The sequence below is a fragment of the Oryzias latipes genome, chromosome 2, assembly GCF_053564925.1.
Source record: "Oryzias latipes strain Hd-rR chromosome 2, Olatipes_Hd-rR_3.1".
Taxonomy (NCBI): Eukaryota; Metazoa; Chordata; class Actinopteri; order Beloniformes; family Adrianichthyidae; genus Oryzias; species Oryzias latipes.
Genome location: NC_136238.1, coordinates 44,036,249 through 44,061,313, shown reverse-complemented (window position 1 = coordinate 44,061,313; position 25,065 = coordinate 44,036,249). Strand labels below are relative to the sequence as shown.

Below are 25,065 nucleotides of genomic sequence, written 5' to 3'. Positions count from 1 at the left end.
TTGTAGAAATGTGCTTCTAGAATGACTGACATTGTAGAAATGTGCTTTTAGAATGACTGACACTGTGGAAATGAAGACATCCTTTCATTCTGGACCGTCTGCTTTGGGTTCAAACCTTTCAGAAGGTTCTGGATTGGATTTCATTTGGACAAATATGATCCTTCTTTGATCTTTAGCCAAAACATCATCTGAGTGTTAAAAACAAACTGATTTTCTTCTTTCATGTTTTTATTTCTAATCATTTTTAAAACTTTCATTCTTTGTAAATCAATCTGAACACTGATCTGATTTATCATCACAATCACTTCTGGACTCACCTGAACTTTCTGCAGTTCCTCACAGCTGGGATCAGTCTCTGTCTACCCTCATATGATGTGTTGTACTGGATCAGGTCCAGCTCATCCAGAACCTCCTCTGACATCTGCAGAGTGTAGGCCAGAGCTGAGCAGTGGATCAATGAGAGTTTCTTCTTTGATTTGTTCTCTGACTTCAGGAACTCTTGGATCTCCTGATGAACTGAGAGGTCCTTCATCTCCATCAGACAGTGATAGATGTTGATGCTTCTGTCAGGAGAGACTCCTTCACTGTTGATATACTTCAGGTTGTTGATGGCTCTCTGGATGGTTCCTGGATTCTTCTCTGTCTGACCCAGCAGGCCTCCTAAGAGTCTCTGGTTGGACTCCACAGAGAGTCCATGAAGGAAGCGAACCAGCAGGTCCAGGTGTCCAGTTTGACTCTGCAGGGATTTCTTCATGACTCTACTCAGAAACTCATCCAGGGATGGGTTCTCCATTTTGTCCTTCAGGAAGTCCTCAATGACCTTTAGCTTCCTGTTGGAGTAACAGTGGAACATGTAGACTGCAGCCAGAAACTCCTGAACGCTCAGATGAACAAAGCTGTAGACCGCTTTCTGGAAGATCTCACACTCTCTTCTGAAGATCTCTGTACAAAGTCCAGAGTACACTGAGGCCTCTGTGACATCCAGACCACACTGCTGCAGGTCTTCTTGGTAGAACATGATGTTTCCTTTCTCCAGATGTTCAAATGCCAGCCTCCCCAGCTTCAGAAGAACTTCCCTGTCTGGACTTGTCTGATGTTCCTGCTGGTACTTGTTCTTCTTCCTCTTTGTCTGGACCATCAGGAAGTGGGAGTACATGTCAGTCAGGGTGGTGGGCAGCTCTCCTCTCTGCTCTGTGGTCAGCAGGTTCTCCAGAACCACAGCAGTGATCCAGCAGAAGACTGGAACTTCACACATGATGTAGAGGGACATGGAGCCCTTGATGTGGGAGATGATTCTGCTGGACAGCTCTCCATCTGGGAACCTCCTCCTGAAGTACTCCTCCTTCTGAGCATCATTGAAGCCTCGGACTTCTGTCAGTCTGTCCACACATGAAGGAGGGATCTGATTGGCTGCTGCAGGTCTGGAAGTGATCCAGACCAGAGCTGAGGGCAGCAGACGTCCCTGGATGAGGTTAGTGAGCAGCACGTTGACTGAGGACTTGTGTGTGACATCAGACACCAGCGGACTGTTGTTGAAGTCCAGAGAAAGTCTGCTTTCATCCAGACCATCAAAGATGAACAGAAGTTTGCAGTCAGACAGCTGTTCTGCTGGGATCTTCTGGAGTGTTGGATGGAACAGCTGCATCAGAATGAGAAGACTGTGCTGCTCATCTCTGATCAAGTTCATCTCCCTGAAGGACAGAGGAACCACAGCACTGATGTCTTGGTTCTCCAAGCCCTCGGCCCAGTCCAGAGTGAACTTCTGCACTGAGAAGCTTTTTCCAGCTCCAGCAACTCCGCTGGTCAGAACCACTCTGATGGATCTGTGTTGGTCAGGGAGGACTTTGAAGATGTCTGGGTTCTTGATTGCGGTGTCATGGAGCTGGTTGGTCTTGGTGGTGGTCTCCAGCTGCATCACCTCATGTTGGGTGTGAGCCTCTGGTCTCAGTCCCTCTGTGATGTAGAGCTCAGTGTAGACCCTGTTGAGGAGCGTTTCTCTTCCTGCTTCTTCAGTTCCTTCAGCCACATGTTGACTTCTGCTCCTCAGACTGATCTGATGTTCTCCAAACATCTCCTGCAGACCAACATCTGCTGACAGAGCAGAGAAGAAAGCTTCTTCATGAGTGTTCCACATGTTTCCAGAAGAATCCATCAGCAGATGATCAGGCTCTGACTCACCAGCTCTGGCTCTTTCTGCAGACTGGGGTCCGCTCCTCTTCTTCTCTCTGTGGACACTAAGGAGAAACGTTAGTGAACAACAATCAAAGCAGTCAGTGGGAAGTTCCAGACTGACTCTGATCATGGAGCAGATCCTCTCTGATCTTCAGACTCAGATATTGGGATCCAGACTGTGCTGAATGTGAGCAAATGTGTTTCCAGGTGAAACCAGAGCAGATCTAGTCCATCTGAAGGTCTAAATGATGCCTTAGCTGTGTTTGGAGCTCATGTCTGGACTGAGCTCAGAGAAAAGTTCAGCTGTTTGCTTCATCCTCACAGACTGAGCTTTGTGTCCTCCAGAGTTGTCCAACTCTTTTCTTTCCTCTCAGACCTAAAGCGCTCACAGCAGATGGTTGACCTTCCTGGATGGATCAGCTGATGTTCTTGATGAGAACATTCTTGTTCCTGCTGAGAGCTGAACTCTGCTTTGTTCACTAGAAACTGCTTCTTACTGTGAGTCTGAAGGTCCTGGTTCAGTTCTGAAGGTTGGAGGAGGACCTTTGGACCGGTCACTCTTCATGGATCCACAGCTGGAGGCTGCAGACTGGACTCTCTGTGTGACCTGTTGACCTCTGCAAACACCAAACCATCAGAGTGTTGGAGGATCTGCTTCTTCATGAACAGCTGATGGACTTTGACATGAACACAGACTGAGCTGTTTAGTCTGGAATAACATGACATGTTTGGATCAACAGTTTCCAGCTTTCAGCATTTTCTGTCAGTCAATCCAGACTTTTTTCTAGAAAAGCTGATTCCAATTCTCCATGTAGAAATGGAGAAATTCTGAGAGCAGAAAGTCCAACTAGAACAATGTGATGTTTGGAAAGCCTGAAAATCTGAATCCTAGGAGTCTGCAGTGATTCTTCTCATTAGACTGGAGCTGCTGTCAGTCAGAGTCAGCAGTCAACATGTTTTCTTCTCCAACATCTCTGATGTCTCTCAGAGACTCTCAGAAGACTCAACTGAAAAGATCTCATCACACACATGATGCTCCAAGTGAGTCTGATCAGAGAGATCCAGAACTGAACCAGACCTCAAGTCCTTCATCTGAAAACTGTTGATCATCTGAACTAGAATCCAGCCTCCAAAAACTCTGACAAACACTCACTGGTCCACTGCTGGATGGATGTTCTTGAAGTTAGGATTATAATTCTTTGATCTGTCACTCCTGAAGGACCCCAAGCCGGATCCAGATCCAGATCCAGGTCCAGATCCAGATCCAGGTCCAGGTCCAGGTCCAGGTTGGTTCCTGTGAAGAATGAAGGTTGCTGGTGTGAGTCCTGAGCTCTGACATGGAGAAGATCATGGACAGTTGGAGATGTTCATCTCACCTCTGAGCTTTGCTCTGGTTGTCATGGTTACCATCTCTGCTTCTAGAGGGAGGGGCTCCCTCCTGTGGTTCCTCCCACTGATCCATGCTGCTGGATTCACTGGATCCACATCAGCTCACACACACCTTCCTCCTTCACCTGCAGAGGAAACCATCCTCATCATCATCATCAGGATCAAGTTTCTGCTTTGGAGCTTCATTTTCAATCCTCAACATCTTCATCAAATATTTGTTTGTTGCAGCAGAAAAGTTTTTCTTCTTTCATTCAGATGATGATTCAAATGTTCTGATCAGTTCTGTCTGCAGCAGCATCAGGACTCTGATTTCTGCAGGACTCTGTGGATCTGAACCAACTTCTCTTTCTGATGTTTTTCTGGACTAAAACTAAACATCTGGATGAGCTCAGTGTTCCCTCAATGACATTTGACCTTTGACCTGTTTTCCTTCATGTCCAGAATCCAGTCGAGCCGCTCTGAAGAAAATCCATGAAGTGAGTTGAAATCCAAACACATTGAATCAGAATTGAAGCAACATCAGAGCAAAAGCAGCAGAAAAGAATCAAAGCTGTTCAGATGTTCTTCCTCACATGAGAGCCTCTCATTTCATCTGATGAAGATCAAACATTTCCTCCACTCAGACATCAAGCTGCACTTCCTATTCTGCCCTGCAGAGGTCAGTGTTTGAAGATCCCAAAAGCCTCCATCTGTTTGCAGATGATCTCATCATCTGCACCTCCAGAGGTGAAGATCTTCACTTTGTTTGGTTGAAGGATAAATACAGAAGTAAAGAAAGAAAAATCACAACCATATCAAATGGGACTGATAAAGCTGAAGCTCAAATGATTGATCCTCCTTTCAGTTCCTCTAAATCATTTCATCACTTCATGATCCAGAACTCCAAACTAATGTTGGATCAATCTGATCTGATCTCAGCCAGGATCCTTTAGATTCCAACAAAGAGGCTCCCAGCTGAGTCCTAACATTCAAGAACTTCTTCTGAAAGCCTTTGAAATGCAAACATCCACATTCTTTTCATCCCAGATGTTCCATCAACTCACCCCTCTGACACAAATGCAGCTGTTCTTTCTTTGACTTCTTCCTCTGGATCTTTGGAACCGCTTTGTGTCCCTGAAGTCCAACCGGCTCCAGTTTCAAACCAGTTCTGAATGCAGCCAGGAAGCAGATTCCTGTGGACTTTAGACCTGAACGACATGGTCTGATCCTGGAGCAGATGATAAAGTTGGTTTATCAGTTTTGTGGTCAACACATGATTGGTTGATGTGTAATCATTGACTGGATTTATGATTTGATTGTTTTCTTCTGGAAAACATCAACTGATGTGGAGTTTTTTTCTCTTCCTGTTTCTACAAACATCACATGATGATGGAAGTCTGAGAGAACTGGATCAGAAATAAAAAGACCATTTAAATCTGTTTCCATTTTCCATCATTTCTCTTTTCTTCTCATTTTCTCTTCTTTGACCCAAAACTCCAACAGGATTCCTGAAGCGTCTCTGAAAGTCAGATGTTTGAGATTCTCTATCAGGGTTTATGTTTGTGAAAAAGACCTTCAGGATCTAGAATCTGGTTCTGGACTCTTCTGCCTGATGAAGGTCTGACAGACAAACCCTGCAGGAAGAAACCAGCTGCATGAGCAACGTTTATGCTCCAAAGTCTGTTTCCATGGCAACAGCAGGTCATCAGCTGGTCCCGCCTACAGCAGACTGAGGATCAGTTTTTCCCAAAGCTGTCTCCTTTGCTCATGTATGTAGTAGACTACACTGTAAACACACTCAGCCCTAAATGCAAATATTTAGTATTTCAGTACATTTCTAAACAGTCAACATGGAAATCTGGACAGAACTCTTTACAGTAGTACTATCTTGGATATTGTATATGTATTGTATATTGTATTCATATCTAACTCATATTTATATGCACGTTTAACTTCTAGTTATGACATGTTTCCATCCTGCACTTTACTGCTTGTTACACTTTAGTTAAACACAAACTGCATTTCGTTTCCTTGTACCTGTTTATGTGTAACGACAATAAATCTGATCTAATCTAATCTCTATTAGAGCAGATCAGAGCTGCTCAGAGGTCAAAGGTCAGCTGCTGCACCTTTCTGTGACTGCAGTCCTCCACCCACTGAAACGCCCACAGGACACCTGAGCAGCAGCAGCAGGAGGCATCACCTCCAGACAGCTGGGATCCTCTGAGGATCTGTTAGCAGGTTAGTAACTGCACTGCAGTGCTGCGTGGAACCTGGACGACCGTGTCCACTTTACCTGGATAAATTCCTCCAGAATCAAAGAAGTCACAGCAAATAATTCCTCTTTCTCTGACTTCATTCTTAGCCAACACACAGCTGGGAGAGCCACTGCTTTTATTTAGACACACCCATGTTGATCCATCTAACACACCAATGAGAGAACCAAAACAGGAAATAACACAAACCAGTTTCAAAATAAAATAGACAATAGAAAAGCAAACGTGAAATAAAACAGAAATTGAGATCACATTCCAAAGTGTCCTAAAGCCAAATCACTGAGCACATCTCAATGTTCCACAAACAGTCATTTTCCACAGTGGACCGTCACCACACACTTTACAAGACAGTTTCTCACAACTTTATGACAACAAATCCTGAAATTGTTCCATTCAAGGAAACATTGACTAATATTTGGATTGATGCTGTTTTCCATCTGTGTTTTCAAACCTGCATCAAGAATTAGCTCATGTTTATTGATTCACTTTCTGTGGAAGTTTGGCTTCTCTGATGAACCACCAGAGGGCGACAGAGAACTGTTGAGATTATGAACACAACAGTCAAAGAAATCAACATTTAGCACAAAGTGAACAAACTTAGGTCACGTGCTAACGTTCTGATTCTGTTGGAAAAGCCTTTTGTTTTGATTTCTTCAGGATTTTGGCTCAAAAAGACCAATGACAAATGAAACTCCAAAAAAGTTGCTTTATAATGAGGACATGAAATGTTATTTTGATTGAATTATCAAATGGAGACTCAGCTTCAGGTGATAAAAAGGTTGGTGCTATTTCCAGTTTTAGAAAGAACATGCCTTCTGCACAGTTTGCAGTGAACGTTACTCATTTATGTCAGTTTATAATGAACTGAAATACCTCCACACAGGAGACGACATTTAAGTTTTGACAACATATTTCTACTGGACAAATTATAATACTTTTTTACACATAAATACTTTAGAGGTTTTACTTTTTGAACTTTTTCTGATTAATTTAAAGAAAACTGCATCAAAGTAATTTCTTGGTGTGAACTCGTCTTTATTGTCGTCTAACTGTAAACTCCAATTCAAACATGCTGACTAAACAAGGACAGATTTCCTAGAGATTTCCTAATTCTGCTTCCATGTGATCACATGAAAACAGTCCAATGTTTTGGATTCTTCTTCTTCTATCTCATTGACATTAAAGCTGCAGCTCTGTCACCAGGAAACATCATGTGACAGGTCCCAGTTTTTGGTGGAACACCGTCTCTGTGATGCTACAGACGCTGCTAAAACACAGTGGATTTCATTCTGTTCTATGGAGAAAAGACTGTTTGATTCATGTCTGATGAATTCATCTTGGAGGATTTATCCTCCACGTCTAGAAATCCGCTCCGTGAAAATCCTGTCCCACTTTAAAGCGGTCCGTGTTTCCATGGTGACAGAGGGAACAGCTGGTCAGCATCTTTCTACCTTGACTGAACTGAGGGTTGGGGCTTCCAGCACAGAACCAACCTGAGAGCAAATGAACATTCAAATCCTCCACAAGCTCATTCTTCAGATGGATTCAAGCTGGAAATGTTGTCAGCATAAAGCAAGTTTGGACTAAACTAAAGCAGAAAGTGGCTTTGAAGATGGTCAGGAGAAATGAGGGCTTTTTTCAGGAATTCTGGGAAGAGGAGGACTTCTCCAAACAACCAGAATCTAGGAGGAGGTTTTTTCAGCATTCAGATCAGGATTTAGCATGAGCTTCAATCCCATTTTGGTTCAATCCAAATGTTTACCGTCATATTCAGGAGTTCAACTCTGAAAGCCACCATGACATCAGAGACATTAAAGACGCTGTTACCTAGCAACCAAACACAACAAACTGGAGACTATTCAAATCTAACCTAAAAGTACTAGGACTTTTGTGGGATTTCCCTGGAAAACCTGCTTTATCAATCATTTTGGTCTCTTTTTCTTCTTCTAAGTTCCAGCTTGGTGAGTGTGCAGGTCGCCATGGCAACCAGTGTCCAGGTCAAAGGGAGGACCACGGCCATCCAGTCTCCAGGCTTTTGGATTGATTTGGATTTGAGAAACATTTGTTTCCCACATTTTAATAGTAGAATTCAACACGGGACATATAGTGGATTGTAAGAATAGGAACAAAAACAGCAACAACAAAATAATCCTCCTCCCCTTAAAACATGCATTTGACTCTGAACAAGTCTAAACCAAATCCAAGCAAAGACCAGCGCTGGGGCTCCTCTGAAGGTCCAGACACAGAGAGGCCCAGAGTGACCCCCATTTCTCCAGTGGCTGACTCCGCCCCTTAGGACGTCCCCCTGTGTGGATCAGTGGAACCTGCTGCAAATGCAGGCTCTGGTTCTAACTGCTGGATCAGAAGTGGAATGGGAGCTGTAGTGGTGTGTCTGCAGCTGGATGTGGAACACATGAGGGAGGGGTCAAAGGTCAATGTTGTCAGTCTATTCTCCAACAATGCTCCAACATCTTCAAAGGTTTCTGGTCCCAAATCCAGAGTGGAGCTGGTAGGACGTGATCATTTCAGCCTCAGATTTGGGATCTGTCATCTCTCTGCCACCGTGACACCGAGTGATGAGTTCAGGCTCCAAAGCGGCCCCATCGCTGGCTTTAGGGACTATTCCAAAAGCTTTCAATGATGGCGGGGAATGAACATTAGGAACAGATGACGGCTTGAAATGTCTGCTGTTGGTTTCTGATCCAGACAGAAATTCAATCAAATGTCTGTGAATCCAGGATCTCCTTAGAATCTTTGACTCTAGATTCAGATCCATCTGCTTCAAAGGATGAAACTGCAGCTAAAAGTCTTTCAAAAGTCCAAATCCTCAAAGATGAAACAGAAAGTTCCTAGAAAGTCAAATGAAAAACAATCAGATTGTCTTAGATAAACCCGTTTGGAAGTTAAAGCATAGAAACAAAGAAAGTTCCAAAAGCTAAAAGCCTGAAATCAAGAAAAGTCCAAAGAAAAACAGAAATCCCACATTTGGATCAGTAAAGACATGAATTCTCCAGAAAGATCCAGAAACAGCTCTGAGCAGCAGCCATGAAGGGACTGAGAACAGACGGACATCAAAGCAGAATCCAAGCAGCACCTTCATCCTGATGAAGCTCCGCCCTCTGACCTTCAGCAGTCATCTCCAGGCTCCGCCCCCAGTCTGTGACGGCTGGATGATGCTGTCCTCCACCTGCAGCTGGACCTGGATGTTCTCTCAGACCATGTGGCCTCATGGATCAGAAGGTTGAGGGTTCAAGTCCCTTCATGGTTGAAGTCAGACAGAAAGTGAAGAAGAGGGAACATTCAGAGCAGTTTCTGTGCTGTTTGCTTCCTCATGAGTCCCGTCTAGATCAGGTCTGGATCCCAGTCAGAAAGGGATCAGGAAATCTGCAGATCAAACCTTCATTTACTGAAATGGAAAACATCAACTGACTTTCTACACATTCTACTTCCATTCATCAAACTCCAACAGGAAGAAGATTTACAATCAATCAAATCTGTTGATTTCCTGACAAACCTTGTTTTCTCTTCCTGTTTGAATCTTTGATTGTTTTCAAACATGAAGAGAGTTTTTTTTCCTGTTTAGCTTGAAATTTCTGTTGAAATGTAAAGGTTCATTCAGAATTCCCCAGTGGCCTCATGTTGGAGGAGGGGCTTCATGAGATGGGGGCGGAGCTTGAACACACACCGCTTCCTGGAAGCCAAACTCAGGCTAAGTTAAGCTGAAGATGGAGGAGCAGCAGCAGGAGGTTCTTTTTTTATATAACTTTAAAGGATTACACATTTATATACACATTGCTTTAACATAAATACACAACAAAATAAAAAAATAAGATACAAAGAAGAAAGAAAATAAATAAACAATGAAAATAGAAAAATAAAAAATAACATTAACATTGTAGGTCACAATATTAGGGATTGTTGTATAACGTGATCTCAAAGGGAAATTGACATTTTTATTGCAGTTTTGTTTTTCATGAGTTTCTGCAGTAGAAGGAGGTTCTTCGCGGAAGGAGAGCAGAAGTCCAGTTAGTCAGTGGTTTAGGTGATTGGGTTTATTCATCTTAAATGACTTTATCTTAACAAAGAGGCAAAATTTGAATTTGAATAAAAAAAATTTGAACAAAGAGGCAAACATAGTAAGTAATGAATCTTGTGAAACATTTGATTATATTTACCAGAAAAAAAAGTGGGAACATTATGACTGACGTGTGTAGATTTACTCCACACCAGCTGGTGGCGCTAAAGCACCATGACGCTGTTAGCCAAACAAAGAAGAAGAACAGCACGAGGCGCTAGCAGCGTTAGCTTGTTAGCAGGCTAGCAGCGTTAGCTTGTTAGCAGGCTAGCAGCGTTAGCTTGTTAGCAGGCTAGCAGCGTTAGCTTGTTAGCAGGCTAGCAGCGTTAGCTTGTGTTGAGAGGTCGGTGGTGTCTTGTTGGGACGTTTTTGAGGTTTTTGGACAGAAAGGACGATATACGTGGTTCGTGTGGGAACTCTCAGCATTTTCCAAAGTGTCGTAAATGAGTGAAGAAGTGTTGAACGGAAAGACAACGTGGATTGCTGTGATTGTGAGACTAGCAGATGATCGATCGGAGCTGCAGTGAAGAGGACGGCGGTGTTTGTGGGAGTTGGAGCTGAAGATCGGAGCAGGAACCATGTCTTCAGAACCTCCGGAAGGTTCTGTCAGAGAACAACGTTCTGCTGCTGAAGGAACCATCGTCCAGAACCAGGAGGAGCTCTGTCGTCAGCGCAGACTGCTGGATTATAGCAGCTGGAACCCGCAGCTTCAGCTCAACATAGTCGGTACGTGACTAAACATTGAAATGTAACGATGCTGAATTTGGATTCCGATTCGCGAGCGCACTAAAGGAACATTCCTCTGCATTTGTCCACCTTGGACCAGGTCCTGTTCAAAAACCGCTGAACCTGGACCGATTGCTGGATTAAATTCTGATTTGAGCAGCTGGGAAACGAAAAGACACACAAGAGTCTGCATGAAACCTTTTCCAAAAGGGGAGAGGTGGAGAATCACGACCTGTTAGGCTCTGTGGCTGTCCTCTCTCTGTCCTCAAGGCTAAAAGGCTGTTTTATTATTCAGTAAGGGAAGATGTAAACATACTAGATACGTCATTAGAATGGTGTGTTTGTGTCTAGTCTGCATTGCAGGTGTTGTGTCTCCATAAACACTCCAGTACAGTAAGAAAACAGAGACCAAAAGTTAGAAACGCCTGACAGAAAAATAAACTTCCTGGTTGAATGAATGTCAAAATGAAAAGGAAACAAAAAACAGCTGCTACCCTTTTCTTAAGAAGACACACTTGTGTCTTCCGCACCCCCCTGCCGGTTCATCACCACGGTATTTAAAAATCGCATACTGTCACAGTTCTAGCCATAAAGTGAAAGAGCGTAAAGACAACTAAGCTGGCGTATTCAGGACCTGAGTGAGGAACCTTACAACCGCCCAGACGCATTTCTAACCGAGCGACCGCATTTTACAACTACCTGCAATCCAAACTGAGCGGTGATCCCGCCTGGTTCCTCTTTGCACGCTCACCTGGGTTTGCTCAGGGGTGTCTTTGTCACTCTTTACAAGACTCGTCAGCATATTCGTGTTATAATGAACATTTTGTAGGAAAGACCGTCTTTATTTTAATTTGTTGTTTCAAATTTTAATAGAAATATGAATCATGATTAAAATGGTCAATAGTCATGAAGATACTGAAGCTACTGTCACCTAACCTTCTATATAGACTAATCATGACCTTATTGTCATACTAAAATAAAGAATATGTCAATATTTAACTTGTTTATATTTAGGAATTTTTCATATTAAAAAATGGATCAGATTTCATCAAAAATCCTCAATAGCTCTGAAGATGCTAGAATCTTTTTGACATAATCTTTATTGTATTAGGAAGATACGGTCATGATTAGTCAGTACAGGAAGTTCTGTGTCAGTAACTACAACATCTTCAGAGCTTTTGAAGATTTCTGACCAAATCTGATCCATTTGTTAATATGAAAAATTCCTAAAGATAAACATAGTAAATTTATGATATAATCTTGATTGTAGGACAATAAGGTCATGATTAGTCAGTACAAAATGTTTGGGGACTTTAGTATCTTAGAGCTATTGTTCACACATGTTATGATTCATATGTCTATTAAATTTTTAAAACTATATGCAATTAAATTGAGATTGACCTTCTCACTAAATATGTAATCTAGCATGAATATTCTGACAAGTCTTTATTACCCGTTCATATAGATATAGACATGTATTACCCTTTTAAAGGTTTATTGACTTTTACAGAATGGTGTTTCACAGATGATGCACTTTGTTGACGGTCCCTTGGCAGCCAGCGCTGCATGTCTGCCTTCACAGCTTGAAGAGGAAAATTCTGATTAAAAGCCAAAAAAAAACCAATCTTTTTTTCTTTTGAAATGCATTTGTAGTTCACTCCGTGTGTTAATACGAAATAATAGGTGTGTACGAAAAAATCAGTTCTACAAAATATCGCGATATTTCATTTGGTGATACTTATGTCAATGAAAATGCTGTCAGGACGATATTATTTAAGCATTTCTGAGCGTCCTTCAGTGTCTGACTATTGTTTTCCACTTCACCCTCCGACCTCTAGTTGGCAGCAAATCACACAGAGCCTCTTTAAGCTGCAACACACTACACAAGACAACAGGAAGACTGCAGCCAGAGGCAGCTTGTTCTGTTGTTAAAGTGTGGGTGACATGGCCTATTTTAATAAGCCAAAATATAGTAAATAGTTTCTATTTCATGTTGCGATTGTTTTTAATATTTTTCGAAAAGAATAAATAGCGAAAAACGCAATATAAACAACGAGGACGGCCGCCGGCTTCACGCATTCCGCCGAATTCGCGCCGCCCTGTTTGTGACGTAACGAAAGGAAGACAAGGAAGATAACATGGCTAGCACCGATAGCGAAGCACAGAGTGATGCTACCGTCTCTATTAGCGATTTATCATCAGATGAACAGAAAGATGAAGAGGAAAGTTGCGGAGATTATCATGACGATGAGTCACTTTTGCAACCGTATCGATTCGAACCCTTTTGCGAAAGTGAGGAGGATATAGTATAGCAGAAAGTAGTAGGTCTAGTGATCATGCCGATCATGACGATAGCCAGCATGAAGATTCGGCTAGACTCCAGTAAGTCTAAAAAATGTATAAAATTAAATTACTCCACTTACCCTAAAATATACTCAAAATGTCCCCTTTTGGCCTAATCTAAACAAAGGTAAACACTGGTTTTCAACCCAATTTACAAAATAAATGTCACAAAATAAAAGTTTCCCAGATGGTACTACTCTTTAGTTAACAAAGTCACTGTATACCATTAACAACTGTGGAACATTAACAGTTTTACCCGTTTGAACCCGTTTGAAACCTTTTCTCGTGCGCGCGCGCGCTCACACACACACAGTTCAGTTTACTCACGGTACCGGCACCTCAAAAGCAAAAGAAAAAAAAAACGTTGCAGGCCTGTTGCTTCTCTTGCAAAACATTGAGTGCGTTGAAATACTCCAGTTGGATCCAAGGACAACAGAAAACACGACTACTTCGCCTCAATGTGATCCATCGTGATGCACACTAGCTTAGCAGCCTCCGCTCCCGACTCCAGCGCCGTCCTCTCCGACCCAGAAAACGGCTCGCTCGCTTCCAGCTCACCCGCCTTTCCTCGACTCAGAAGCCAAGATCCTCCTCCCAACTCTCCGTTCAAAATTCTTCGTTTGTGTCCCGGTTTTTGTCCCTTCGAAAACGCAGACTTCTCTCCTGCAGATCTGGAGGGAAAAATCCTTCGCCGTCCACCTTCTTGAACTTTCCCCTTTTCAGCAGCGTTTCTTGTTTTGGGAATTTATACACAGATACACTTTCATTAGATGTATTGCTACATCCAGCTGCCACACAACGACTTGGCATGTTGATGATTAACAGATTTAAACACGAGAGAAACGAAGACTACCTGTTTTGTTTACATGCTGTCCGAAGCGGAACTGCGAAAGTCAACGCCTTTCATGACGTCACAGGTCATATCGGGTTCACTTCCAGCCTGCGCTCTAGCGGCAGATCCAAATCTCTGAGTCCTTCGAAAGATGTCTATTATTCATATGCTTCGGATTTTTTTCGACGCGAACTATTGGTATCAATAGAATCAGCGTTTAAAGGGCTTTTTTATTTGACAAAGTTGTTCAAAGCATGGCATCCACACTTTAAGAGACATGAACAACTTCGTTTATACTTGGGGTGGATACCAAACAGAAACTCTGTTTCATTTTGCTGCCAGCAACATGTAAAAACGTGGATTGCTGTGCTTTTTAGCTGCTCAGATAAATGGCGTATACTTATAAAGCGCTTTCTACCTTCTTTTGAAGGCCCAAAGCAATTTACAGTCACAGTCCCATTCACCCATTCACACACACATTCACACACTGATGGCGCCTCCGCTGCCGAATATGGCGCCAACCTCCCACCAGAGGCAAGGTGGGGTTCAGTGTCTTGCCCAAGGACACCTCGACACATGGGTGTGCAAGGCGGGAATCGAACCTGCAGTCTTGCGATCATGGGTCGACCGCCCAACCGCTGCACCACGGCTGCCCAAAATGAATGAAGCAGCGCAGCGGCTAATTAGGGTTGTGCTGATGGACGATGGGTGACTGACCTGACAATGGAGAGACGCCATCGTGATCCCCGCCACGCTGCGAGTCGACACCATAAGCTGCGGTTACATGTGCAAAAAAATATCTTAATCTGATCCATGGTCGGATTAGAATTCAACAGTGTTCATAGGTGCAGAAAAATGTTTTCAGATTATAACAAACGTTCACTAAGGACGATGGTATCGTCCATCGGCACAACCCTACAAGACACTTCACCCTCCTTGCTTCCAGTGTGGCCTCTATCTCCAGCTATCTGGGTGGTGGACGTGATTGTCCTCTATCTGTACTGTACTGTGTAGGGCAGGGGTGGGCAAACTACGGCCCGCGGGCTGGATCCAGCCCACCTCCATCTTTGGTCCGGCCCGCTGAACAATATCAGAGACCCATGTGTTTTTTTTTTTTTATCTGGTCACACGATCAAGACGTGACATTTTATTCCACCTTCTGCAGTCTGTGTTTTACCTGGAAACCTCTAAAATCTCTGTCAAATAGAACAGAAGACGGTCTTCCCTTTCTACGTCGCATTTAATCTTTCCCGGTTTTGCTCATTATTTCTGAGCGATCATGCTGCCTTTTTTAAACAGCGCACCCTGTTCTGTGTCCTGATTGGCTGGAGACCTTGTCAATCAATCTCCCCAGTCCGTGCCGCGACTCCTGTACAGAAACGCACAGCTCTTCAGATCTACAGAAATCTTTGATCGATCAGATCTTTGTTTTCAATCTAAGATCCTGGACCTCATTTCTATGAAGATTTAAGAATTTAAACAAGAGAAAAGGTGAAAATGTTCATGTCTGTCTGAGAAAAGTGTATTGATGCAGTGAGGAGTTTTAGTGCCATAAATTTAAAACATCTGGAATCATTCTCTGTGGATTTCACCGATCACGGTTATTTTTAGAACGTAACTCCTGCAATAAACGAGGGAACTCTGTTCAGGTGAAAAGGTAACGCAGATATATGTGTAGCTGCAGCAAGAGAGAGACATACATTTGCTTTTTCAGTATTACTGGATGAGAAACAGACAGCACAGCTGCGCAAACTGTGAGACGTATGATGAGCTCAAAGTCTCTGTGGGATTATGACGGGAGAGGATCCATTATTTATTATTTTTTTTAAAGGGATCAGTATATTTTTCCTGAATTTTCGTCATTGAAAATCATAGAGAATGATGTTTGGTCATTGTTTTATTTCATAAATAACGTTATTTATTTTCTTAAAAGGATCATAAATGAAACTTTATTCATACAACCTTTTACAAAAGGGCTTCACAATAAAAGAGATCTACAATGGGAACAAAAGTTTTAAACTAAAAACTCTAGAATATTCTGTTTTAGAATATAATTTTCAATCCAAATGTTTTCATCTACAGTCCATGTTCTATCATTTTCACTCCATGCATCTGCTCCTGGTCCAGCCCTTCTATCCAATTTTAGAACCCAATGTGGCCCGCCAGTTAAAATAATTGCCCCCCCCTGGTGTAGGGGATCTACCACTGCTGCTTGGGTGGGGCTCTTGGTGTAGGAATGACCGGGCTCTCTCTCCTTTATTTTTTACACTCCATCATCAACAGAACAGAATAAGGCAGAAACAGAACAGAAACACCCACTGGAGCTCAGGTGTAAGATCACATTTGCACAAATAGTGTGCGTGACTGAAATGCTTTGTGTGTGTGTTTGTATGCAGAAGTATGTGCTTATTAAAAATATAATCAATCTAACTTAAGTCTAGTCTAAATTAATAAAGTGGTTCATTCAAATATACTCCTTGTGTGTCAGGAGATTCATAACCACATGTTGTAACAGTAAAATATGTCCAACACAAGAGGTCTTCAGCTCTCATCTGTTTGGTCAGCTGCTGGACAGGAAGTTGGGGGGGAAAATCGTTTTAAAATGAGAAAATCGTGTCGATGTTGGAAAATACCATTTGGATTAAGACACGGTGAGTGAAAGAAGGCGTCTTTGTCAAGAAAGATAAACCTTCTCTTAATAAGAGGTGGTCTCAGGTTAAATCAGTCCCAGACAAACAAACCGAACCAGTTTCACTTCCAGGTCTTTAGGAGTCCTTTGTTCTCAGCTAGAGTTGGAGAGACAGGGGCTACACTCCCCAACCTGGCCATCTCTTTCAGCTGTTAATGTCATTTAGTTTAGGTAAAAGGCTATCAAGTTTTTCCAGTTTCAAGTTTGACTCCTCCCCCAAGAGCACTTATAAACCTGCTTTTTCACCAGCTAATCCACAATTGACAATTTGGATAAAAGGTGAAATGTTTTCAATTTTAAAAATGATGTCCAGATGGCATTTTTTAAACCTACTACTGTGATGGAAACAAACTGTATGAATCTTCACAGACAATTGGTGTTTTTAGATAAGCAGTTAATAGTGTTTATTAACAACACACAAAGTCCTCAAAACATAAAAAGTGTCTCTGTTTGTTTTTCTGCAGTCCTCCCCCAGGATTGGGTGACTGAAGATCTCTGCAACCGACAAAGGAACTTCAGAGTTGAACTGGAGAAACCGGACCCTCCGCATTATAAAGAGGAACCGGAGGTACCAGAACCATCACAGATTCAAGAGGAACCAGGGGAACTCTGCATCAATCAGGATGAAGATCACCTTGATCTGAAGCAGGAGACTGATACCTTGATGGAGATTCCTACGTATGAGGAAGAGGAGAACAGTGAAGCAGATCTAAAGAATCAGCAGAGCTTTAATGTAACTGATAGTTACATAGCACAACCGATCGCTTTGGTTTCACTTATTTTTATATTTTGGTTAATTTTTGGTTTTTAATATTTAAAACTCTTGGGATCAAACCCTAATGTGCTCATATACTCCAAAACAGCCCGAGCTTTCATTACATGAACACAGAACCACAGACTGTTGGCCTCCATAACACATTGATGCAGTCATTCAATAAGGAGACACAAATTAGTGTGGAACATAACAATGAACCGTTTTCTAAAGACTGTGTGCTGTTTCATGCATGTCCAATGCAGGAGCTTTTGAACACTCATATCATATCACGACTCTGGAGACCGTTGAACGTTGTCATCAGGTTTAATGATACTTAAAAGGGTAAAACAGAAAGCAAATGATCAGTACAATTAACGTGTATATATATATGCATAGCACTACATCACAACTTCACAAACTCCAAAAATAATAGACTGATAAACATGTTTCTTATATCGAAATTCAAAAGTCTCAAGATTAAATTTTCTCCACATACCGGCAATGCAACCTCTTAATTGAGACGTATGCAACAAATTCTTTCCACTGACAAACCAAGTGCGTGCATGCTAGCGAATCCTTTCTGTTTCTACATGTGCACTTTTCAATAAAGATTATTCAAATAAATGTGTTGAACAACAGTACCTGGCGCGACCGCTAGAGGTCTCCAAAAACACGTTCAAAATAATCAGCCCATAGGCTCCATGCACATAACTAGTTCTACTTCCGCCGCCTTGAGTGTGAGGCCGACCATTTCCTGGTTGCGACTTCTATAGCAGCGACACGGCAGATTTTGATTGCGAAAGATGGTATATTTCACCCGTTGTCTACAAGGTCTCCCGAAAATCGACGTGAACAGCATCTACAGGATTATCGACCAGTGCGTGGTTACATGGGCAAAATATTGTGTCGAAAATACCAAAAGGTAAATGTGTCCCGTTGTAAACAAACCTTTGCTGTCACATTTATGCAGCAGCTCGGTAATATACGAGGCGATCTTCCAAACGAGCTTTTATTAATGTTATGAATGTTATGAAGTGCCTGTTTGCTCATCATTTTATATTTAATCCGTGTGGACAGGGCTTTTTTGTGGAAGAAGAACAGAACTGAAGAAGAACCCAGTGTTAGGATAGGCTAGCAACATTAGCCTTTTGATGGACACAAAATCCAGGACAAACCATGTGGGAAACGCTGCAATCTGCATCCTGGTTGCACGTAAATGTCTGGGAATAACATCAGTCTTTATTTTGTCGGGGCACAACTAGAAACACAATTCGATGTGATTTTTTGAACAGTTTCTAAGGACTGAGCGGCATTTCTGCTCTGAAAAGCTCACACACACTGTGTGCTCTGCTCTGTCCTCGCGAGTCCGGCAGCCGCTAACCCAGAGCGGCGGTTCGGCTCGCAGTCTGAATTCTCGCACATAACAAAACAACAAAACGCACACGTCACAAAGCACCCTCCCCTCAAACACATTAATAAATGCGGCTGCTCTGCTCAGAGAAGTTCACTCGGTCCACTGGCTCCGGAGCCCGAACGCAGAGCTCGGATGCCGGGTCCAGACCTCAGTGGACACGCATCTCCCCCGTGAGGGGTCTAAGAGAGCCAGCGGGGCGAGAGCGGAGCGGCGCTTTACGCGGGGCGTCCGCAGAGCAGCTGGTCGGTCCCATATGCGCTCCAAAGCTTTCTCTCAGCGAAACACCGTCTATGCGTGACGTAACCCAGATCAGTAGTGACACACGATTAGAATGAGCGTTTACATGAACAACGATCGGTATAACCCAGCTATGTGGATCGGAAAGAAATTTTGATCCGAACGAGTCTGAGCGGGGCAGAGTATTCCGAACGGCGTGTTTACATGACGCATTTTCATTCCGATTGCTGCAAATACGAAACACGACTCGTCTTGCTTGGGGTGAAGTCCTCCCGCCATGTTCACCATCCATTCGGCTCTCACTGACACATCTACTAGAAAGCTATGAAAGCTTATATTAGTTCTGTTGTACTTTGACAAATTCGCACACGGGTACACAACAATGTTGTGATGTCTTTGTCACGCGTTGAAACACCAAACGCCTTTCTTTTACCCGAAATCCGCTCCTATTTACTCAAAACTAGCAACTCAACAAAACTCCCCACAACAATAACACGACCAACAGGAAGTTGTCGGCCTCACACTCAACACACGGAAGTTAACCGGAAGTTCTATCGTGCACGTACGCTATTAACAGAAAAACACATTCATATAACACTATAACTGTCACTCAGAACAGAACAGACTGACATGAGCTGAAAACATCCTTTTTTCATGAGATTGATATGATACTCTAAATGTTTTACAACAGTCTTTGTATTTTATATTCTTTAAGCAACAATTATCAAACCAATAAAATAAAAGAACCAATATGTTTAAATCTGTGTAAAGATACTTGACAATAAGAGCTTTGCTGCTTTCATTGACAAAAATGGTAAAAAAATTCCACACTAGGAATTCTTTCAGATGTATCCACTAATAGAAATGTGTTCTTTTGTATTATTAGAGTTAAATCTTGAAAGGATTCAATGTGGTTGTAGTTTAAGCTGAGATGATGAGTATGTTGTTCATGTGTGTTACCATGACAACACTAGAAAGATTTTGTAGATGTCTTTAATTCTGACACTTTTTATGTGATCAGTGAAAACCGCATTTAGAAAAAGATTTTCCTAAAAAATGTCAGAAGGAAGTTTTCAGGCAGATAAAGAACCAGACTGGTGTTGTGTGTTTCATGTGATTCGTGTTTTCTAGTAGACATTAGAACTGTTCCTCTGTTCTTTTTGGTTCTCATTGTTCTGTTCCAATCTTATCTGTGAATAATAAAGTGGACATGAACATCAGTCAGAAGTGTGGAGTCTTTCCCACAGTGTGGGATTCTGCTGTTTGTTGGTTCTCTGCTGGTTCCAAAGCTGGACTCTGTTCCAAAGAACAGGGCATGTGATGTTACCCGCGTAAGTTCAAGGGTAAGTTAATTGATGTTCTTCATTTTTAGTGCCACACATGCATGGCACTTTAAATACAATGAATTGCATTCGCTATAAACACATTATTTCAATACTCCATCCATCCGTCCATCTTCCTCCTTTTATCCAGAACCGGGTTGCGAGGTCAGCAGAGATGCCCAGACTTCCCTTGCACTTCCTCCAGTTCCTCTGGGGGGAACCCTAGGCGTTCCCAGGCCAGCAGAGAGTCATAGTCTCGTAGTATCTTGCGTGTCCTGGGCCTGCCCCGGGGCCTCCGCTCAGTTGGACATGCCTTAGGTGAGTATTGGAACGAAGATGGACTGGTAAATGGAGATCTTTGCTTTTTGGCTCAGCTCTTAACGGGCCGTTAAAGCGACTGCACAACTTCGAATGTTCCACAAACTCCGCTCCGGTCTTTCCTCACTTGTGAACAAGACCCCAAGATATTTAAACTCCTCCACCCAGGGCAGGAACCCTCCACCCACCGAGAAATGGCAAACTACCTTTCTCCGGTCAAGAACACTGGCCTCAGATTAAGCTGTACTGACCCTCATCCTAGCCGCTTTACACTCTGTAGCAAACCAACCCAATGCACTCTGGAGGTCCAGGCTTGATGAAGCCAACAGGACAACATCATCTGCAAAGAGCAGAAAGGAAACCCTATGGTCCCCAAACCAACCCCCTCCTGCCCCTGGTGAGCATAAAATGACTTGAATCTTGCTTATATTTTGGCATTAGATGGAGACTGAAGCATTACCAGGTTCAATGGTATGAATAGAAAAACTAAAATATGACCATTGTGTTTGTGACTGAAAGATAGAATGAAGTAGACATAAATCTGATGGAGAAATCAATAGAATCTGCAGTTTGGATCAGTTTCTATTGAAAAAGGCTGCATAAATATGACAGACAGCTTCCAGGTTCAGATTCTGAAAAACAGCAGAAACATGATCTGATGGAGGCTCTCATTTCTCCTCATTATTCTTCCAAACAGCCCAATCAAGTTGGCCCAAAGGCACATTGGCAGAGCAACATGTTGTCTATGAAGAACCTACTCAGCTGTGCTACAAATAACAACAAACATCCAAACCACAACACTAAACAATCAAGACCAACACAACTGTCTACATCCAGAATCCAGCAAATATCCCAAACAGAACACTATTACCCACAATGCACCTGCACGGGTCCTGCAGCAGACAGGGTCTTTCCAAGAACTTTATTAGTCTCATCTTTTTAAAACTGGAAAGATTTTTCTTCAACGTTTAAAACATAAAACAGGAAATGAAAATATTTGACACTTGATGAGAAGCTGCAGAAAGACTGAAATCCATCAGATTGTAAAAACGTAGAGGTGATGATGATGATGTGATGAAGATCAGACGCTGATGTCACTGATGTTCTGGCTGTTGATGGGCTGGATGTGGGTCCTGGTGGTGCTGAAGAATGAAAGATCCTTCTACCTGCAGTCATTCCTGAAGGAAGCTGATTGCAGCTGTTCTCTCCTGACAGATGGAATGATGGGAAATGAAGTTCCTGTTGAAGTGTGCTCCAAGCAGAACAGAAAGGTCTCAGGACTTGGATCAGCTGCTGCTCTCTGGGAGCGTGCACGTGCTGCTGCATGTGCTTCTGTCATGGCGTTCTGGATGAGCTGCTGAGGTCTGTTTGCATCCAGACTCTCAGCTGCTTTAGTCAAACTGCTGAGCCATGGAACAATGGAGCCGTTTCTGAAGGAAGAGGATCAAACATGATGCTCTGCAGGAAGTGGAGGTTTTTTAGAGTCTCCAGACTGTTTCTGAACGGCCAAAGAAAAGCAGCTGATGTGCTTCTGTCTCCTACCAGCAGGGAGCGCTCTCAGCCGGACAGAACAGATCCTCAATGCTGCTCTGAGAAGGACTCTTCTGTTCCAGAAGCAGAGACTGTTCACATCCAGGAGAATCTGGACTCCAAGGAATCCCAGAGAATGTTTGGAGACTTTGACCAGCAGAGGGCAGCAGAACTTTCAGCAACTCTGGATCTGATCCCACAAAAACAATCCATGGAGGATCAGATTTCAGAAGATTTGAAGGATCAAAGACAAAGATGTGAGAAGAAAGTCCAGAATGAATCCACTCTGACTTGTCCTCATGTCTCTGAAGCTTGTGTCTTCATGTCTTCACCTCAGAGTTTCTTCTGGATTCCATGTGGATCAATAATATTGATCATGTTCTGTTGTCATCAGAACTTCAGGCTTTTCTCTGCTGATGATCTCTGAGCTGAACTTCTTGGAGGAATTCCTGAATCTGGGATTTGGAGCAAACAGTCAGAACAAAGGAGGTTTCCATTTCTTCTAAGCTCTGCCAGAAGAAAAGAGCTGAAGCTTGAAGCTGAAGCAGCATTTGCTCCCAGAATCTGTCCTCCAGACCAACAAGTCCCACCACAGCCTTGAAGACGTTTCCAGAAGCAGCAGCAGACTGTGTTCCCATGACGACGCTGAAGTCAGCTGCTGCTCTGCAGGAGAAAGTCTGCAGCTCCTCAGTCAGGAAGCTCTTTCAAGCTCGTGCACATCTGTCAATGCAGCAGCAGAAAGCCTGTTTCCCTGCAGGAAGTCTGAGACTTTTCAAAGTAAGAGCCTCATGTTGGCAGAGATGGGTTGGATTCTTTGATGCTCCAGTGTCTTTTGGATTCAGGATGAGTTCATGCAGATCTAGAAATCCCACCATGATGATCATCCTTGAGGAATTTCAAAATAAAAGACTTACAAACACTGCTGGATGAGAAATACATTTCCTCTTTATTTTCTGTCAATAAATCCTATTTATCAATAAATCCTTGATTGTAAATGATGGATCTAAAGTTGAAAAGAAGTCAAAGTGCTGACTCAGCACAGATCAAAGGAGACACAGATGATTTCCTGGAATGAAGAAAACATCAAACATCATGATGTGATCTGGAACTGAGCTGTTCTTCAGAAGATCCTCCCAAACATGGAAACTGTTGCTGCAACACGTGAAGCTTTGCTTCTGTTGCTAGGTAGATCTGATGGATCAGAAGCAGACTTCTGTCAGCTGGAACTGGGGCTTCTTCCAGACCATGACATGTTGTTCAATAAAGTTCATTCCAAAGCGTGACTGATTCATGAAGTGGTTCCTTGAGCCGTGAGTTTTGCCAGCAGCAGGAATCCCTGAGAGTTAGGAGACAGTTTGTGGAGAGAGTTTGTAGATTTAGGAGAAACCAACGTTTGAAATGAAACCAAAGTGTCCTAAAGCAAAATCACTGAGCACATCTCAATGTTCCACAAACAGTCATTTTCCACAGTGGACCGTCACCACACACTTTACAAGACAGTTTCTCACAACTTTATGACAACAAATCCTGAAATTATTGTGTAAAGGAAATGAGGATCTATTGGTGAGTCACAGTCCTGGAAACATGAGTTGTGCTCTGATGAAGACGCCTGATCCAAATGTGGATTTTTGAAATGTTCTTCATGAGATTCAAACTGATTGAAGCTTTGAATTAAAGGTGTCAACACATTTCTGCATTGGATTCATTCTGTTTCAGTGTCTAAGGTTGGTTTGTGGCAGAAACCAAGTTTTTGTTGAACAGTAGCGTTTGAAAAAGCAGAAAGTGGCTTTGAAGATGGTCAGGAGAACTTCTTTGAAGAGGAGGACTTCTCCAAACAACCACAACCTTAGAGGAAGTTTTCTGAGCATTCAGAGAATGCTTTTCCAATGACTCATCATTTTCCACCAGAAGCTAATGAGTTTTTCCAAATGCATGCTGGGTATTCTTAGTTCTAGCTAGGAAAGCACTTTGTGGGATTTCCCTGGAAAACCTGCTTTATCAATCATTTTGGTCTCTTTTTCTTCTTCTAAGTTCCAGCTTGGTGAGTGTGCAGGTCGCCATGGCAACCAGTGTCCAGGTCAAAGGGAGGACCACGGCCATCCAGTCTCCAGGCTTTTGGATTGATTTGGATTTGATAAACATTTCTTTCCCACATTTTAATAGTAGAATTCAACACGGGACATATAGTGGATTGTAAGAATAGGAACAAAAACAGCAACAACCAAATAATCCTCCTCCCCTTAAAACATGCATTTGACTCTGAACAAGTCTAAACCAAATCCAAGCAAAGACCAGCGCTGGGGCTCCTGCTAGTTTCTTTTAGAAGAGCCTGCCTCTTCCAAACATAGAATGTTAACAACTAGAGCTAAAAATGTCTGTTGGTAGATTTCTGAATGTTGGCCGTATCCCAGCGAGCAAGGCCAAGTCAGCTCCAGATGGTTTCAAAGTGGACAGAAAAGGTTTTTAGGAGTTTCTAGAATGTTCAACAACTAGAGCTAAATGAAACTAGTGCATTAAATGACAAAGAACTTCCTGTTTAAAGGAATCTCATGATGGCTTCCACCTGTCTCTTTGCTTTTCCTTTCTTTTTTGGGTTTCTCCTCTTTGGGAGGTTACACAAAACTGCACTTTAACCCAGAAGGAAACAACAACCGCTCCACAATCCCTGAATCCCCTACAGCCTTTATCTAAACATTTACATTGACCATTATCACACATTTGATGGCACAGTAAACAGATTAACTAACCCTCCAACCCAGCTACCAATAGAACTGGTTTGTACACCTAAATGTAATGAGTTTGCTGTATTTTTCAATGACAAGGTTCAGGGCATTAAAAAGGCCATCAACTCCACAACACATATAACTATCGAACGGCCACCTACCCACTCTAAGCTGACTCACTTTGTACCTGTCACTGACCAAACTGTCCAAGAGACCATCACCCGTCTGAGCTCGTCTACATGCTGCCTTGATGTGTTACCCACTAGATTTCTAAAGTCTGTCCTGA

The 25,065-nt window shown here is 42.7% G+C and overlaps 2 protein-coding genes and 1 long non-coding RNA gene across 12 annotated transcripts in view; 1 reads left to right on the top strand and 2 right to left on the bottom strand.

Annotated features, from left to right (window-relative positions):
* Positions 1-4,754, bottom strand: part of LOC144988851 (protein NLRC3-like) — a 46,156-nt gene extending 41,402 nt beyond the window's left edge. Inside the window, exons 1-7 of one of the 7 annotated variants that reach the window (XM_078939966.1) lie at positions 4,605-4,749; positions 3,976-4,019; positions 3,549-3,686; positions 3,326-3,466; positions 2,670-2,789; positions 2,179-2,234; positions 318-2,091 (exon numbers count right to left, since the gene is read on the bottom strand). In XM_078939966.1, coding sequence (XP_078796092.1) covers positions 318-2,091; positions 2,179-2,234; positions 2,670-2,789; positions 3,326-3,466; positions 3,549-3,634 — 2,177 coding nt within the window. In that variant the 5' untranslated portion in view covers positions 3,635-3,686; positions 3,976-4,019; positions 4,605-4,749. Of the gene's footprint in view, positions 1-317; positions 2,092-2,178; positions 2,235-2,669; positions 2,790-3,325; positions 3,467-3,548; positions 3,687-3,975; positions 4,020-4,604 lie in introns of all 7 variants that reach the window. The other 6 variants (XM_078939965.1, XM_078939969.1, XM_078939978.1 and 3 more) reach the window with 6 other exon arrangements.
* LOC144988873 (uncharacterized) overlaps positions 1-25,065 on the bottom strand; it is a 385,609-nt gene that overhangs the window by 120,868 nt on the left and 239,676 nt on the right. The window lies entirely within an intron of this gene.
* Positions 9,700-21,749, top strand: LOC144988915 (uncharacterized). Of its 3 annotated transcripts, none has more exons than XR_013653000.1 (3): positions 9,700-10,617; positions 16,946-20,923; positions 21,224-21,749. It is a non-coding gene; the product is annotated as an uncharacterized LOC144988915 (long non-coding RNA). The 3 variants fall into 3 exon arrangements; XR_013653001.1 differs by having other exon boundaries at positions 9,704-10,617; positions 16,946-20,526; positions 20,695-21,749; XR_013652999.1 differs by lacking the exon at positions 21,224-21,749 and having other exon boundaries at positions 9,710-10,617; positions 16,946-20,229; positions 20,360-20,584.